The 15,501-nt window shown below is 51.3% G+C and overlaps 1 protein-coding gene across 4 annotated transcripts; it reads left to right on the forward strand.

The window, feature by feature from the left end:
- Positions 1-139: 139 nt before the first annotated feature.
- Positions 140-5,980, forward strand: UBIAD1 (UbiA prenyltransferase domain containing 1). Of its 4 annotated transcripts, none has more exons than XM_053281044.1 (3): positions 140-230; positions 2,854-3,416; positions 5,252-5,980. In XM_053281044.1, exons 2-3 carry the CDS (start codon positions 2,894-2,896, stop codon positions 5,737-5,739), a joined length of 1,011 nt encoding a protein of 336 aa, XP_053137019.1. In that variant the 5' UTR covers positions 140-230; positions 2,854-2,893; the 3' UTR covers positions 5,740-5,980. The 4 variants fall into 4 exon arrangements, with proteins under 4 accessions (XP_053137019.1, XP_053137018.1, XP_053137017.1 ...); XM_053281043.1 differs by lacking the exon at positions 140-230 and adding an exon at positions 241-397; XM_053281042.1 differs by lacking the exon at positions 140-230 and adding an exon at positions 990-1,229.
- Positions 5,981-15,501: the final 9,521 nt, after the last annotated feature.

Here is a 15,501-nt window from a genome sequence, read left to right on the forward strand (position 1 = left end):
TCTCTTCCTTTCTCTCCTGCTCTATCGGGAGGCGGACCAATCAGCCGACGGCAGGGCAACCACCTCAACCAATGGACTGAGAGCTAAGGCGGGGGAAAGGCATCCTGGTGCGGCCGCCGCTTCCGCCCTCGTGAAGGCGGCGGGAGGGCGAGCGCATGCGCAGACGTTTTTAGTTAATGTCCCAGAGTTCTGTAGTTTACATAGTACGAAGCTGCTGGCCATGCCTAGGAGTAAGTCCTATTGAAAATTATTTTATTTTTACATTTTATATCCCGCTCTTCCTCCCAGGAGCCCAGAGCGGTGTACTACATACTTAAGTTTCTCCTCACAAAAACCCTGTGAAGTAGGCTCGGCGGAGAGAGAAGGGACCGGCCCAGAGTGGAATGGCTTGGCTGAGGTATTTTACACAGAAGTGCAAAAATAGAATATATATTATATTTTTAAAATCTGGAATGGTTAAGCATTTAAAAAATAGCTTTTTTTGAGAGTTGTCCCGGGACTCTGGAACGCGCTGCCTCATGACATTAAGAGTTGCCCCTTCTCTGAATGTTTTTAAGAAGGACCTGAAAAAAGATGCCTGTTTAGCCAGGCTTTTAGACTATACTTTTAAAGCTTCGAGGTTTAGAGCTTTTATTTGTATTTTTAAAATTTTAATGGTTTTTAGACTGTGAATGTAAGAAATCAATTAAATAAATTAAATGCAAATTCCAGTGTCAGGGCAGTCCAGACGCTCCCTGGAGTGTAGCAGTCTACCCACGTTTTCCTTTTAAATCCAGTCCAATTCCTGCCCTCAACTCTTATGTAGAAGGCTTGAACTTTCTTAAACTGCTCCACTGATTTCTTGGGCAGCAATGCGTGGGGAGGGGAGGGGAGGGGAATGCCTAGATCCCTCATGACAATCACGTCTGTCAGTCTACCCTTTTTAGCTCTATGAACGTTTCTTCTACGCTCTATCTCCTTCTCTATGGTTGAGCGTGCATTGCCAAAAGTGTTCCCCTTCCGGAGCCGATGCACCTTCGCAGCGCCAAGGGGGAGAGTAGAACCAGCTCCCCGTAACGAAGGAAGCACTGGGCTGGAAGGGCCAAGGGTTTGGCTCGGGGTCAGACAGCTTCCTAGGTTCCCTCCCGGAACCCTTCTCTGCGGGACTGTGTTTCCTGCCGGGGCCGCCTTTGGAGGCGGACGCCTCAGGCAACCGAGGCGTGGTTGATAGCGCAGGCGCAGCAAGCAAGGTGAGCAAGGAGACGTTGGAAAGGGTGGGTGGGCGCTTCCCCCAACCCCAGAGCCCCCTCCCTTGGCTAGTGGGTGAATTTGGAAGGGGGGGGTTGTTCCCCCTTCCTGCTGGCTCCCCACAGCTCCTGTCCTACCTGTATTCTGCCCCCACCCTAAAGCAGCCTGGGCCTGGGGCACATTGGCAGCCACCATAGAGGCAAGATCCTGGCTGCAGAAGATCAGGGTCCCTCATTGCCATTGCTTTGGGGATAAAGCTGTGGTTTGTGGGGTGGCTACCTTTCTCCGGGTGTGGCTCCCAAGAACAGACTGGCTGAATCGGGTCTTCCATGAATTTGTCTGAGCCCCTTTTAAAGCCACCCAAGTGGGTGGCCGTCACCCCATCCTGCGGCGGAGAGTCCCATTGGTCAGTTCTTGTTTGTTTGTTTGTTTGTTTGTTCAATATATAGACTGTGCTTCATTAAAATGATGAGCCAGCGTGGTGTAGTGGCTAGAATGCTAGACTAGGACCGGGGAGACCTGAGTTCAAATCCCCATTCAGCCATGAGACTTGCTGGGTGACTCTGGGCCAGTCACTTCTCTCTCAGCCTAACCTACTTCACAGGGTTGTTGTGAGGAGAAGCTTAAGGATGTAGTACACCACTCTGGGCTCTTTGGAGGAAGAGCGGGATATAAAATGTAAAATAATAGTAATAATAATAATCATTATCATCATCTCAAAGAGGTTTGCAACAATCTAATTAAAACCACGCATAATTAAAATACAAAGGGACGGATGATCTCAAAGGTTAAGATACATAGTACAAAAGTACAGATAATGTAAATACAAAGAATAACCTCTCTCTAAAAATTTAATAACCCATAAAATAATAATAATCCATAACACAAAGCAACAGCAGCAAATAATAATAATACTTTCATTCAAAAGCCTGGGTGAAGAGCCACGTCTTTACTTTCCCCCTAAAAACTGTTAAGGAGACTGAGGAGTGGAATGTTACCCTTTATGCTCTGTGTGGGAAACGTCTTTCCTTCTGTTGGCCCTAAATTTCTTGGCCATCCGTTTCATGGGTTGACCCCTGGTTCTGGCGTTGTGAGAAAGGAAGAAAAGGTTCTCTCACTCTCCACACCATGCATAATTTTATAGACCTCTCTCTCATGTCTCCCTTCATTTGCCTTTTCCCTAGTGTTGTAGCCCCTGACAGCAGCGTGACAGGTAGGCGTTAATAAGCCTTCCTTCATCCCTGCTGAGCAGGGAAAGTTGCACCAGTGGAAATCTTCCCTGCTCTGAAGATGTCAAAGCTGCAGGAGTCCTGCCAAGGAAACATACTCAGCTGCCTACTGAGTCAGAGCAGTGGTCCAAAATAAATCCAGTTTTGTATTGTCTGCTCTGGCTGGCAGCAGGTCTTCAAGGTCTCTGGCAGGGCTGTTTTCCAGCTCAGTGGCAGAGCACCTGCCTTGCATGTAGAAGGTCACTGCTTCCTCCCCTCTCCTCCAACAAGTTTCTGTCTCACTCTAAAGGCTTCTAGATCTCTCTAGTAGGGATTTCGGCAAGAACCATGGGTATGTGCATGAAGGGTTTTCCCTGCACGGAAGTGATTGCGACATAAACATCTCCCTTTTTTTCAGATCCACCTCTGACACCTAGCCTCACAGCAACGTGTGAAACATGGAAACAGAAGAGGAGATTGAGAAGATCAGCATTGTTGCAGAGAGCCTCCAAGAGAGCGAGGCAGAGGATCAGGGGGTGGGACTGCTTGGCTCCCAGAAGAGCCCCGTAAGCACCTGGAAACACAGATGTGCATCTTATGTCCTGGCCCTCCGCCCCTGGAGTTTCAGCGCTTCCCTAACTCCGGTGGCCCTGGGAACTGCTCTCGCCTACCGTTCCCAGGGCACCCTGGACCCAGGACTTTTGGTCGGCAGTGCAGTTACCGTCTTGGCAGTACATGGGGCTGGGAACCTTGTGAATACCTACTATGACTTCTCCAAGGGCATCGATCACAAGAAGAGTGACGACCGGACTCTGGTTGACCAGATCTTGGAGCCCCAAGACGTTGTTAGATTTGGCGTCCTCTTGTACACTCTGGGTTGTATCTCAGCAGCCTGCTTGTATTGCCTCTCCACTCTCAAGCTGGAGCATCTGGCCCTGATCTACTTTGGAGGACTCTCTAGCTCTTTTCTCTACACAGGAGGTAAGACACCCCCCTGCCCCACGCTTTCTTGTTTGGAAGTATATCTATCTATCTTCTATATATATATTTCTCTAAGGTGTACCTGTTGCTAATCCCATGTGTGGCAGCTCTTGCGAGAGTTCGCAAGCGAGCTGCCGGCAGGGGGACAGGAAAGCGGCGCTGCTGACGGACAGGATTGTGGGCGAGGCAGGAAACAAAAAAGCAGTGATGGGTGTGTGTGGAGAAACCAGTGGCTGGCGGGCAAAGGAAACGGTGGTGGGTGGGTGGGGAAAGAAAACGGTGGCGGGGAGAACTAGAGGTGCAGATGCTCTGCGCCTGGCCCAACTAGTTTCTAAAGATATAATGACGCATGCCTCAGTTTACTGTTGTATTCAGTTTTATTATCAAGTTGAGGAATCCAGCCACCCGTATCTTCCATGCTGAAACTGTAGATCCACGTGGGTCACTTTCCCTTCAGCAATCCGCTATATGTGTGTGTATTAGAGTAATTTTTGGATTTCTATTTGCACCAACAGTTTGATCAGTTTAAGTATTGAAATGAGTTGTTATCATCCAGAAAACTCTTCTCTATGTTCCGGCGGTTGTTTACATGAATAGCCGTTGGTAGTTTTAACCAAGATTTGTTTTCATCTGTTTGTTTCGCTTCCGGTTTTTGACTGAGGTTCCGGTTTGCTGTTTACCTTGTGAAAAAGAGAGGTGGAAATCGATAGTGAATAACACAGAAACCTGTCCTGAGCAGTGCTCTGTTCTGTTCTGCCTTTCCAGCCTCAAGGTGGCTGATAAGCAGTTCTACCAGCTCAACATTTTGCAATCCAAATAGGGTACACCTTTCTTGGGAGGAAAGGCTAAAGCATTTGTGGATTTCTGGTTTGGGGGAAAGGTGATGAAGTGGAAATGCTTGACTAACAAGCAGAAGGTTGCCAGTTTGGATCCGCATTGAAGCACCTGTATTGGCAGCGATACAGGAAGTTGCAGAAAGGCATCATCTCCTACTGCGTGGGAAGAGGCAATGGTAAACCTCTCCTGTATTCTACCAAAGACAGCCACAGGGCTTTGTGGGCGCCAGGAGTTGAAATCGACTTCACGGCATTCTTTACCTTTATGGTGTAGTAGAGGAAGTGGATAGAAGAATGTTCTTCATTGTAAGGCCCTCAAGCCAGTGACGACCCTATCAGCCCTAACTCTTTATTGGGCCAGTTTGGAGTTCCAGCCAAAGCTGAATACTCTGCACAGTCTCTTTGGCACCGTGCAGGTGACCATTCTCACCCTTTGACCAGCATGGTGAGAGGCTCCTTTAAGGGATACGGCGCCGTCTTGAGTCCTTGCGCCATCTTGGAAGGCAGGCACGGCATGCTGGGAAATGGAGTCCTTCCGGGCGCTTTCTTCTCTGTAGAGTTCTTAAGAGGGGGCTCCTCCGTCTCTCTTAAAGGGCCCTCCCAGCCTTGAGAAAAGCCCAGTACTGTGTGGAGGTCAGCCCAGTGGGAAATGGCTCAAGGTATTTTGCCGAAGTGGCCCCCGCTTGAAAAATAGGAAGGTCGCTGAGATAAGAACAGCCTTGCTGGATCAGGCCGAAGGGGCCCATCTAGTCCAGCATCCTGTTTCCCACAGAGGCCTGCCAGCTGCCTCTGGGAAGCCCACAGGCAGGAACTGAAGGCGCGCCCCCTCTCCTGCCGTTGCTCCCCCAAATGGCAGGAGATCTGATTCAGACACACCTGGGTTGCTTTCCCTTTGCCCCCGAGTTCCTTGTTTAGGTTTCTCTTCCAGCCTTAGGATTCTATGCGTTTCTCCCCCTCCTGACCTTCTCTTTCTCCTCTCTGCTGCTGCTGCTGCTGCAGGCATCGGCTTCAAGTACGTGGCCCTGGGCGACGTGGTGATCCTCATCACCTTCGGGCCGCTGGCCGTGATGTTCGCCTACGCCGTGCAGGTGGGCTACCTGTCCGTCTCGCCCTTGCTGTACGCCGTCCCGCTGGCCCTCAGCACGGAAGCTATCCTACACAGCAACAACACGCGGGACATGGAGTCCGACCGGCAGGCGGGCATCGTCACCTTGGCCATCCTGATCGGCCCCACCCTCTCCTACATCCTCTACAACACCCTGCTCTTCCTCCCCTACCTGATCTTCTGCGTCCTGGCCACCCAGTACACCATCAGCATGGCGCTGCCTCTGCTCACCATCCCCATGGCCTTCTCGCTGGAGCGGCAGTTCCGGAGCCAGAGCTTCCTCAAGATCCCTCAAAGGACAGCCAAACTCAACCTTCTCTTGGGACTCTTCTATGTCTTTGGGATCCTCTTGGCACCCCCGGGGGTGCTCCCCAAACTTTAGGGCACTGCCGGTCTGAAGCAGAAGGCTCATCGCAAACCCGAAGGGGCAGCCCTGGTTGCCACCTCGGATCCGAGAGAGATTTGTGGGTTCCGGCCCCCCTAGAAGAGCTGCAGACTCCTTAAGAGCGGTTATGGGTTGGTCCCCAACGCTCTGGCTCTGCCTGGAATTAGCTCTATCCTGTATGTGGGCACCTGTATAAAACTCCGGGAAAAGTTTTTTCTCTTTAAAAAAAAGAGGGGGGGGCGGGGAAGGAGAAACAATATTATAACCATTAACCATCACAGTTTCATTTGCATATTTTTGAGAGTGGTTAATTTAAATAAATAGGTTAGTTCTCCAGGATAGGGGGCACACACTTCTCAGCATAAGGTCTGTGCAGTCAGATGGGGTTGAAATTATTGTGCTTATCATCTACTACATTTATATCCTGCTCTTCCTCCAAGGAGCCCCGAGCAGTGTACATGGTTATCTTTATCCTCCCAACAGCCCTGTGAGGTAGGTTAGGCTGAGAAAGAAACCACTGGCCCAGAATTGCCCTGCGAGTTTCATGACTGAATGGGGATTTCAGCTCGGGTCTCCCTAATCCTAGTCCAACACTCTAACCATTACACCACAGCCAAAGCGTCGTAAAATAGCACAATACAAGAAATCGTGTATCGGTTCACCGAATCGCATCGAAAAAATGAAGCTTCTTATGTTTCCTGAGTTCTTCTAGTGAGGAGCTTGGTTGCAACTCTCACAGGAGGGAATTTTAAGGGGCTTATGACATAACAGGTAAGGCAGTGGTCCATGTCCCCCCACAATCTGACCTCAGGCTGGAGGTCTGAGAGCCACACCTTTTCTTGGACCCCAACTAGTTGTGGTTATATCCTCCACTTGGCTCATTTAATAGGTAATCCAATCTTACCAGCAAAATTTTCAAGAGAAGGGAGCCTGGGGCAGCATAATGGTTCATCAAACCATTTCTGGTTTGATACTGTATGATCTGGTGTTAACCGGAGGCAGTTCCCACATCAGATGGGCAAGACCAGCATCTGCCCTGGCTCCGGGAGGTGTGAATGCTCAGCCCTTTTAAAAGCAGTAGCTGGAGTGGGGATGTCCCCCCACCACCACCCCGGGTAATCTGAGCACTGCAAAGCAGATCTGGATTAGGGGGATTTGAAGGAGGCTTCTCTGGGGCCCTGCTCTCCTGGAATGCGGCATCTCTGCTGTGGCTGGGGGGATTTGTAGTCCAATGTCAGCAGGGGACTCAAGACTGGGAAGCCTTCCTTAGATCACTGAAGAGTGTTCTGTAGAAAGTTCTGGACTGACTGAACTTCACCCTCGCCCAGCACCAGAACTGCCAAGATTAAAGGAAGATCTCCCTCCCCAAAAAGAGTGCTTTAAGGATATCCTTCCTGCAATACAGAAAGGCTGCAAACTAGAAGCCCCCCCCACACACACACCAGGAGAACCCCCCCACTCCCGGGGCCAAATTGACCGCCCTGCAGCACAGCAACCCATCCTAGCAGCTTGCCTGCCAGATCCTCCCGCCCCTTTGCCAAAATCAGATGTTGGGGGTGGGGAGTAGAACAGAGGGAAGCATTAGAGAGCTCAACGCAGGGAACTGGGGAGGGGGGGTCCAAAGGTCTGGTAGTAAAGGTAAAGTGTGCCATCGAGTCGATGTCAGCTCCTGGCGACCACAGAGCCCTGTGGGTTTTTTTGGTAGAATACAGGAGGGATTTACCATTGCCTCCACCCACGCAGTATGAGATGATGCCTTTCAGCACTTTCCTACATCGCTGCTGCCCAATATAGGGGTTTCCTGTATTCTGGAAAACACACCAGCGGGGATTCAAACCAGCAGCCACTGGCTTGCTAGTCAACTCATTTCCTCGCTGGGTGGTAGCAAGCATGAATTGTCCCCTTTGCTAAGCAGTGTCCACCCTGGTTTGCATTTGAATGGGAGACTGCATGTGAGCACTGGCAGATATTCCCCTTAGGGGATGGGGCCGCTCTGGGCAAAGCACCTGCCTGCTTGCGTGCAGAAGGTCCCAAGTTCCCTCCCTGGCAGCATCTCCAAGAGAGGGCTGAGAGAACCTCCTGCCTGTAGCCCTGTAGAAGCCGCTGCCAGTCTGTGCAGACAATACTGAGCTAGTTGGACCTGACTTTGTAGAAGTCGGCTTCCTCTGTTCCTCCTCAAACTGGGTCAGAGTGAATGGAGCTGTCAACACTGTGATGTGGAGGAAAGCACATTTTTCACAATAGCTAAGACTTTAAAAAGAAATCTGGGGCTTGCTGCTTGACATATGAGGGCGGGCAGACCACCCCCCACCCCTTCCCCCTCTGATCTTCTTTGCCCCTGCGTGCCTCTGCTCCCGGATTCTGACTGCCCTGGGAGAACGTCTCTTAATTAATTCCAGAACTGACTCATGCCCCCAGCGCCAGTGCTTTGACTTCAGTTCCTCGGCACATTTCCCCTGCCGCCCGCTCTGCCAGCGTGCACATGATAAAGCTGCTTGCAAATCCTGAAATTACAAGGAAGAGGAATTAGGTTGAAGCTCCTTGAGAAGGTGAGTTTTAGGGGGCCATGCCTTCTTGGAGGGAATTCCTTCCGGCTCTGCTCTAGGCATCCGGCAGGGGGCAGGATTTCACTAAGAACCAGGCTGAGCGAGTCTTCTATTTCAGTTCCAAAATAAGCATCACAAATGTCTTTTCTTTCTTTCTTTCTTTAGCTATTTTTTTTGACATGTATTTTACAAACATCTTTCCCAGTTTCCCCCCAGCCCCGAGCCCGACCTGTCCTCCCCAAGCCAGCCTTTGTGCATTGCACTGGCTGGTGGGAAGTGAGGAAAGACAGGAGAGAGGGGGGTGGGAAGAGGAAGAGGGATGAGAAGAAAGGCAGAAGAGGGGGAAGGAGAGAGGAGAAGGAATACACACCTTTGCAACAAGCGGTGTGGGCAAATCAATAGGATTCTCATTTTAAGAGTAAGGCCTGGAAGTTGTCCCAGATTTCGGACCATTTGTCTGGTTTATTTACTCTTATGAGGGCTCATTTTGCATGTGCCGCCAAGCTCAAGCTCAGCCCTGTATCCACTCTTCTTTAGAGGCTGCAAAAATCCCATCCTTTCCCAAGGAAGAAGATCCTAGGAGGGCGGCTGTCAGGGTGTGCAGGACTAGGGGGGCTGTCACGGAGAGCTCCTGCATCTCTGGATTTGCGGCGACACCACCAGTGGGATTATGGGGGAGGCTGACTCCGACTTGCACCTAGGCGCAGCCTGCCCTCCCCTGCACTTGTCACCTCTCCAAAAGAGCTAATTTTGCCAGGGCAAGTAAATGTTCATCAGATCAGACAGACATTGCACTACCGAGACTTCTCTCCCAGATATAATGGCAGGGAAATTGCCTGTAATTGAAAAGCCTTAATGACATTAGTGGGATGCGGAGGACCGGTGGCTCCAGAGGATAAATGCACTGGGCCGTCTCCTCCTCCTCCTCCTCCTCCCCTGCCTCCTCCAGGGTAGGGATGTGCGTGAACCAATTCAGTGCCTCCTTAGGGAAGTGCCGAACCGCTTCGAGTATAGCGCTGCAGCCGTGCTTGGCCTTTTGAACCGCAAGCGCCACACCCAGAAAATCAGTGGGGCAGCAGAGGAGTAGGTAAGGTCCTGCTTTTTAAAGGAACCGACCCCCATCCCGCCCACGGCTGCTTGAGCTGTTTGCACACATCCATATTCCAGGGCCCCGCTGTACTCGAGCGAGGCCGTAGCTCATTGGTAGAGAACCTGTGTTGCATCCAGAAGTTTCTGTCCCTGGCATCTCCAGGTAGGGCCAGGAAAACCTGTGAAGATCTGCTGACAGAACGGGAAATGCGCACCCTGTATTTCTGTATTCTATAGGATATTCCCCTCTTGAAAACCCTCCCATCTCAGATCCAGTTGGATGCAGGAATCAACTGTACACCTCTTCTTCCAATACTGGAGGAAATGTGACCTCCACCTTATTCATGACGTGGATCTCTGGGATGAATAGATCCATCTTGTTTGGTCTCAGCCAAATAGGCTACAGAACTCCTGATGCCTTTGCACCTTGTATTTGCTTGTGTATTTTCAAATTCTTGGCCATGATCATGAGGACTAGTTCTCTGGGCGGCTCACAAAAACACAGCAGTTTTAAAAGTCCAATAAAAGCACGTAAAACAAGGCACACCAATCACAACCGAGAATCTTAGCTTTTGTTCATGAAACAACATGAGCAAGGAACTAGTCCTCATCATGGCCCTGGCAAATAATTTGAAATAATATAGGCAGGATGCAAGGGTTTCAGAGCCCTGTAGTCTGCCTCCCAACTGAGTTGGGGAATTTCTCTCTCTCTGTCTGTTGAAATTGCCTTTTTGAGAGGTGAATTACTGCTCTGGTGCTTGGGAGCTTGTTTTTCACTTTTTAAGGTGGAGCAAAATATCTGTCCAAGCGAAAACATCTATCGCTCCCAGCCGTGTTAAAGAATGCATAAGATTTAATAAAACGCCAGGTTATTGCAAGAGAGCGTCAACAAGTGGAACAGAGGAGCAGGTCCGCTTTCTGCCTGGAGTTATGGCCGTATGTCACCATTGGGCAAGGCGCCTCCTCTCCGAGCCCAAATGTTGGGTCCAACTTTCACTCCGGCCCATCTCCCGCTCTCCAGGCTCTCGGAAGCCTCCTCACGGGAAGAGCTTTGCTGCCTGTCGGGAGACCGTGTGGAACAGTGAAAGCATCATGAGGAACAAGGACAGCACATCTGTTTCCTTGGAAACCGCCTCACACAGCAGGACGCCTGTCCTAGATTCTGGGCTCGAATCCACACTTGTCAGAGCAGCCCCAGGCCCACCTCCTGGGTGTGTGTGTGTGTGTGTAGGGGCCATTGCTCAGTGGCAGAGTATCTGCTTGCATGCGGGAGGTCCCAGGTTCAATCCCTGGCAGCATCTCCAAGTAGGCCCGGGAAAGACTCCTGCCTGGAACCTCGGAGAGCTGCTGCCAGTCTGTGTAAAACCATACTGAGCTGGATGGACCAAGGGTCTGGCTCCATAAAAGGCAGCTTCCTCTGTTCCTATGACTGAAATGTGCCTGCACATGGGTAAACCCGCCCCCTCCAAACATTACTGGCACAGCGGTCTCTGTAATCTCAATGAGTCAAAACACCCGCACATTTGTTTGTTTGTTTGTTTTAATTGTTTGTTTGTTTGTTTTAATTGCCCTGAGCCATTTTGGAAGGGCGGTATATAAATTAAATATTTTATTTGTTTATTATTTATTTAATACATTTATTTTCCGCTATTCCTCCAAGGAGCCCAGAGCAAATTACATAGTTATGCACGTGGGTGAAACCCCCCACAAAAGGCACTTGAAACAACTATAAGTGCAATCTCAGTGGGTTTGCTTTGTTGCCGTGCTACACACACACACACCCCTTGATGCCATCAAATGTACGGCCACATCAACATTTTCTTTTTGCTGTCTTTCGTTTGTTCGCATCTGCGCGCAGCAGCTGCATTGCACCAGCTGGCACTCTGTGCATGCCATGGCACCGTCGTTTTCATGCGTGTGCATGGACATGCGCACACATGCCCTGGAGATGCATCCCCGTGCCCACTGAGACTTCACCAGAAGGATAATCTTCAAGGATGGCCCCTCCGGCTGGCCACGCTCCCAGGTTATTAACCAAGCACGCACACCCCGACACCCACCGTAAACAGAGACAAAGATGGATGTACCAGGGGCTTTTTCTTTTTCTTTTTAAAAAAAAGGCACCTCTAGAGGAACTTATTAGGAATATGTGCATGTATCTAGACATTATTGACCGGCTGATTAATTGATGACAAGCCGGATAATTAATTCCAAAAAAGGAGGCTTCAGTCCGGCCCTAATTGTGCATTCTTTTGTGCTGGGCTGTGGTTGGTGCCCACAGTCTTTCTGGAGGAGATCCCACCACAGTTAATCAGCTGGGGTTGTCGATAACCCGCAGAGATGAATGGACGGGCCGAGGAAAGCGCTGAGTTGGCGGTTTTGCCCAGTGGCGAAGGAATGGGCTAAAATTCTAGGCATCATCATCATCATCATCATCATAAATGTGACAGTTTTTCCAATTTTGCTAACCGAGAGACCCTTCGCGTATGATCTTGAGGGTACCCGAAGGACATTTTGAATCCATAAGCATAACATGTGGAACCTTCTACTGAGTTGGACTCTTGGTCCATTTAGCTCCGTGGCAGCATCTCCAGGTAGGGCTGGGGAAGAGCTGCTGCCAGCCAGTGTTGACAAAACTGAGCTAGGCCGACCAAGGACGTGACTCAGAAGACCGCTGCAAATGTTCATCGGGAGCATCTGTAGCTCTGTAGTAGAGCGTCTGCTTTCCATGCAGAAGGTCTCAGGTTCCATTCCTGGCAGCATCTCCAGATAAGGCTGGGAAAGGTCCCTCCCTGAAATTTTGGAGAGCTGCTGCCAGTCAGTGCAGACAATACTGAGCTGGATGGACGAAGGATCTGACTCAGTATAAGGCATCTTAGTATGTCTCAGGTTCCCTCCCTGCTATCACTAGGTAAAGCTGGGAGAAACTCCTGCCTGAAACCTTGGAGAAGCCGCTGCCAGTCAGTGTAGATAATACTGCATTGGATGGACCAAGCCTCTGACTCAGCACAAGGCAGCTTTTTCTGTTTCTATTTCTATTTATAGTCCGGCAACAGCTGGATAGCGTCTGCTTTCCCACCCCAGTGCTATATAGGTTATCATTATTGAACCGATGCGGTGCATTCCAGATCAACCCTAGTTCTGTTTCGGAAGCAAGACGGGATAATTCTAGACTCCCAAACCCAGCTGGTAGCCAGCTCCAGCAATACCCCACAACGGCTCTCGGGTTCCAGACAGCAGCCTTTCCCAACCCTGATCACTGACTTCCTGCAACTAGGAACGGAGCCAGGGGCACTTCACATAAGAACATAGGAAGCTGCCACATACCGAGTCAGGCCCTTGGTCCATCTTGCTCAGTATTGTCTACACGGACTGGCAGCGGCTTCTCCAAGGCTGCAGGTAGGAAACTCTCTCAGCCCTCTCTTGGAGATGCTGCCAGGGAGGGAACTTGGAACCTTCTGCCCTTCCCAGAGCGGCGCCATCCCCGAAGGGGATTCTCTTCCAGTGCTCACACTTCTAGTCTCCCATTCAAATGCAAACCAGGATGGACCCTGCTTAGCTAAGGGGACAAGTCATGCTTGCTACCACAAGACCAGCTCTCTTCACATGCAAAGCACATGCCTTCTTGGCTGCCAAATCGAGAGGGAAGTGTGACCAGGGAAACCTAGGAAAAGCCGCCCCAAATGGGGTGTGCTCTTGTTTATTCCTTCAGAAGGAATAACTTGAATGGCATCCCAGAGCCCCCCCACCAGCACCAATGGTGTGCTTTGCAGGTGGGATTAGGGATGGAAATGAGGCCTGTCTCTCCTTGATCCAGTCTTCGATAAATGGTTCCAGTCCCTGCTGAGTGTGTGGTGGCAAAGCAAGGCACACACACACACACACACACAGGCTCCACACACCGGCCTGGTGAATAAAATGTCAGTCTTCACTCCAAAGATGTCGGGGCACGAAGCAGCACCAATTGGGGAGGGGAGAAGCCGGGATGAAATGCCTCCTTGCGCAGGACAGGAAGGGGAGAGAAAGTAGAGGGCAGCGATTCGGCGAACCCTAGCAGCGTGTGGAGAGATCTCTGGTTCGGGCAAGCGGGGAGACAGAGAGGAATGAGACAATTAAAGCCCCACTCGCCGGTTTTGATGGAGAGGGGTCGGAGCTGAGCTCAGTGGAGTTCACATAGTTTGGGAGCGGAAGGTCCCCGATTCAATTCCATCTCCACTGCCAAAGGAGGCTTCCGATATTTATCACCAGCCTCCGCAGCTCATAGGCAGAGCACCCTCTCCGCACGCAGGAGGCCCCCGGTTCAATCTCTGGCCGCATCTCCTGGTAGAACCGGGAAAGACCCCTGCCTGCAACCTCGGAGTAGCCGCTGCCAGTCAGTGTAGACAATACCCAGCTAGATGGACCAAGGGCCTGACTCAGTAAATGGAAGCTGCTTCGAGGGGCCAGAACTCAGGGGCCCGCTTTGCTTGCACGAGGTCCCCAGGTTCAGTCCCCGGCGTCTGCAGCTGGGTCTCGGGTAGCAGAGCTGAGTAAGGGTTCTTCCTCCTCGCTCTGGAAAGATGCTGCCAGTCAGAGCAGACAGCTGGAAGGAATAACCTGGCCCAGTTGAGGGCCACTTTATATGATCCGACCACTGTCATTTATAGACCACGTTTCAACAAAAGTTCTCAGAGTGGTTTACATAGATAAAGAACAATAAGGAATAAATAATAAAAAGGATCTATGTGAATCAGAAGCACTCATAGCTCCGTGGTGGAGCCCCTGTTTTGCAAGCAGGAAGTCCCAGTTTGAATTCCTAGCGTCTCTGGCCAGATATCCCGCCAAGGAGCTGAGCAGGGCCTCTCTTTGGTCTGGAGAGGCGCTGCTGGTCAGAGCAGACAGTACTAGGCTGGAAGGAACCATCTGATCCAGTTGGGGGCAGCTTCATATTCAGAAGGAGAGCTGGCCTTGTGGTTGCAAGCAGGAATTATCCCTTTGCTAAGCAGGGTCTGCCCTGGTTTGCATCTGGATGGGAGACTACATGTGTGAACACTGGTTGATATTCCCCTCAGGGGATGGAGCTGCTCTGGGAAGAGCAGAAGCTTCCAAGTGCCCTCCCTGGCAGCATCTCCAAGAGAGGGCTGAGAGAGACTCTTGCCTGCAACCTTGGAAAAGCCGCTGCCAGCCCGGGTTGGCAATCCTGAGCTAGATGGACCAAGGGTCTGACTCAGTATATGGCAGCTTCCGATGTTCCCATGAATTGTCCCCTTTGCTAAGCAGGGTCTGCCCTGGTTTGCATTTGGATGGGAAACTACATGTGTGAACACTGGTTGATATTCCCCTTTGGGGATGGTCTGGGAAGAGCACCTGCCTGCTTGCATGCAGAAGGTCCGAGGTTCGCTCCCTGGCAGCATCTCCCAAGACAGGGCTGAGAGAGACTCCTGCCTGCAACCTTGGAAAAGCCACTGCCAGCCCGGGTTGGCAATCCTGAGCTAGATGGACCAAGGGTCTGACTCGGTAGAAGGCAGCTTCCTAGGTTCATCCTAAGCATGCTGAAGGCCCCGGCTCCGACCCCCAGTGTCTCCAAGGGAAAACCCCTGCCTGAGTGGGGATTTGTACGTGGGTCTTCCTAGTCTGACACTGCGCCACGCTACATGCGAAACCTGCTGGCCGCCGGTGACCAGACGCTCCCTGCGCTCTGGGCTCCAACATCCCGTCCTGGCTTCCCTTGGGCGCGGAGGCCTCCTCAGTATTCCAGGCGAGCTTGCCGCTGGAATCATCACTAGATAATGATAATCTTTATGGAAGCCATTTGCGGAGAAGTCTAATCTGCTTTTATGAGGTGACCAGTGCAGGGGGACCCTACGGCCCCGGAATACTAAGCGGACGGGGGGCGAGGAAGGAGACGGCAGTCTGCTTCCTGGCAGTGCCTCCACTAAATTTGGATCCTTGATCCCCGTAGGGCTGTGATCCAGGCATAGGCGCCCGATACGGCAACGTGATGCCCAGTTAGGCGGGAGCCCCACGATTCAGACGGGACGGGGGAGGCGGGTCATTGTGGGGACTGGGAGGGGCCTTCGGGGGGGGGAACTCTGTTCCCTTCTCTCTCCCTCCTCTGTGGCTACTGAGCTCGGCGGACCAAGGG

This window comes from Hemicordylus capensis, chromosome 16, assembly GCF_027244095.1.
Source record: "Hemicordylus capensis ecotype Gifberg chromosome 16, rHemCap1.1.pri, whole genome shotgun sequence".
In the NCBI taxonomy this organism is placed as follows: domain Eukaryota; kingdom Metazoa; phylum Chordata; class Lepidosauria; order Squamata; family Cordylidae; genus Hemicordylus; species Hemicordylus capensis.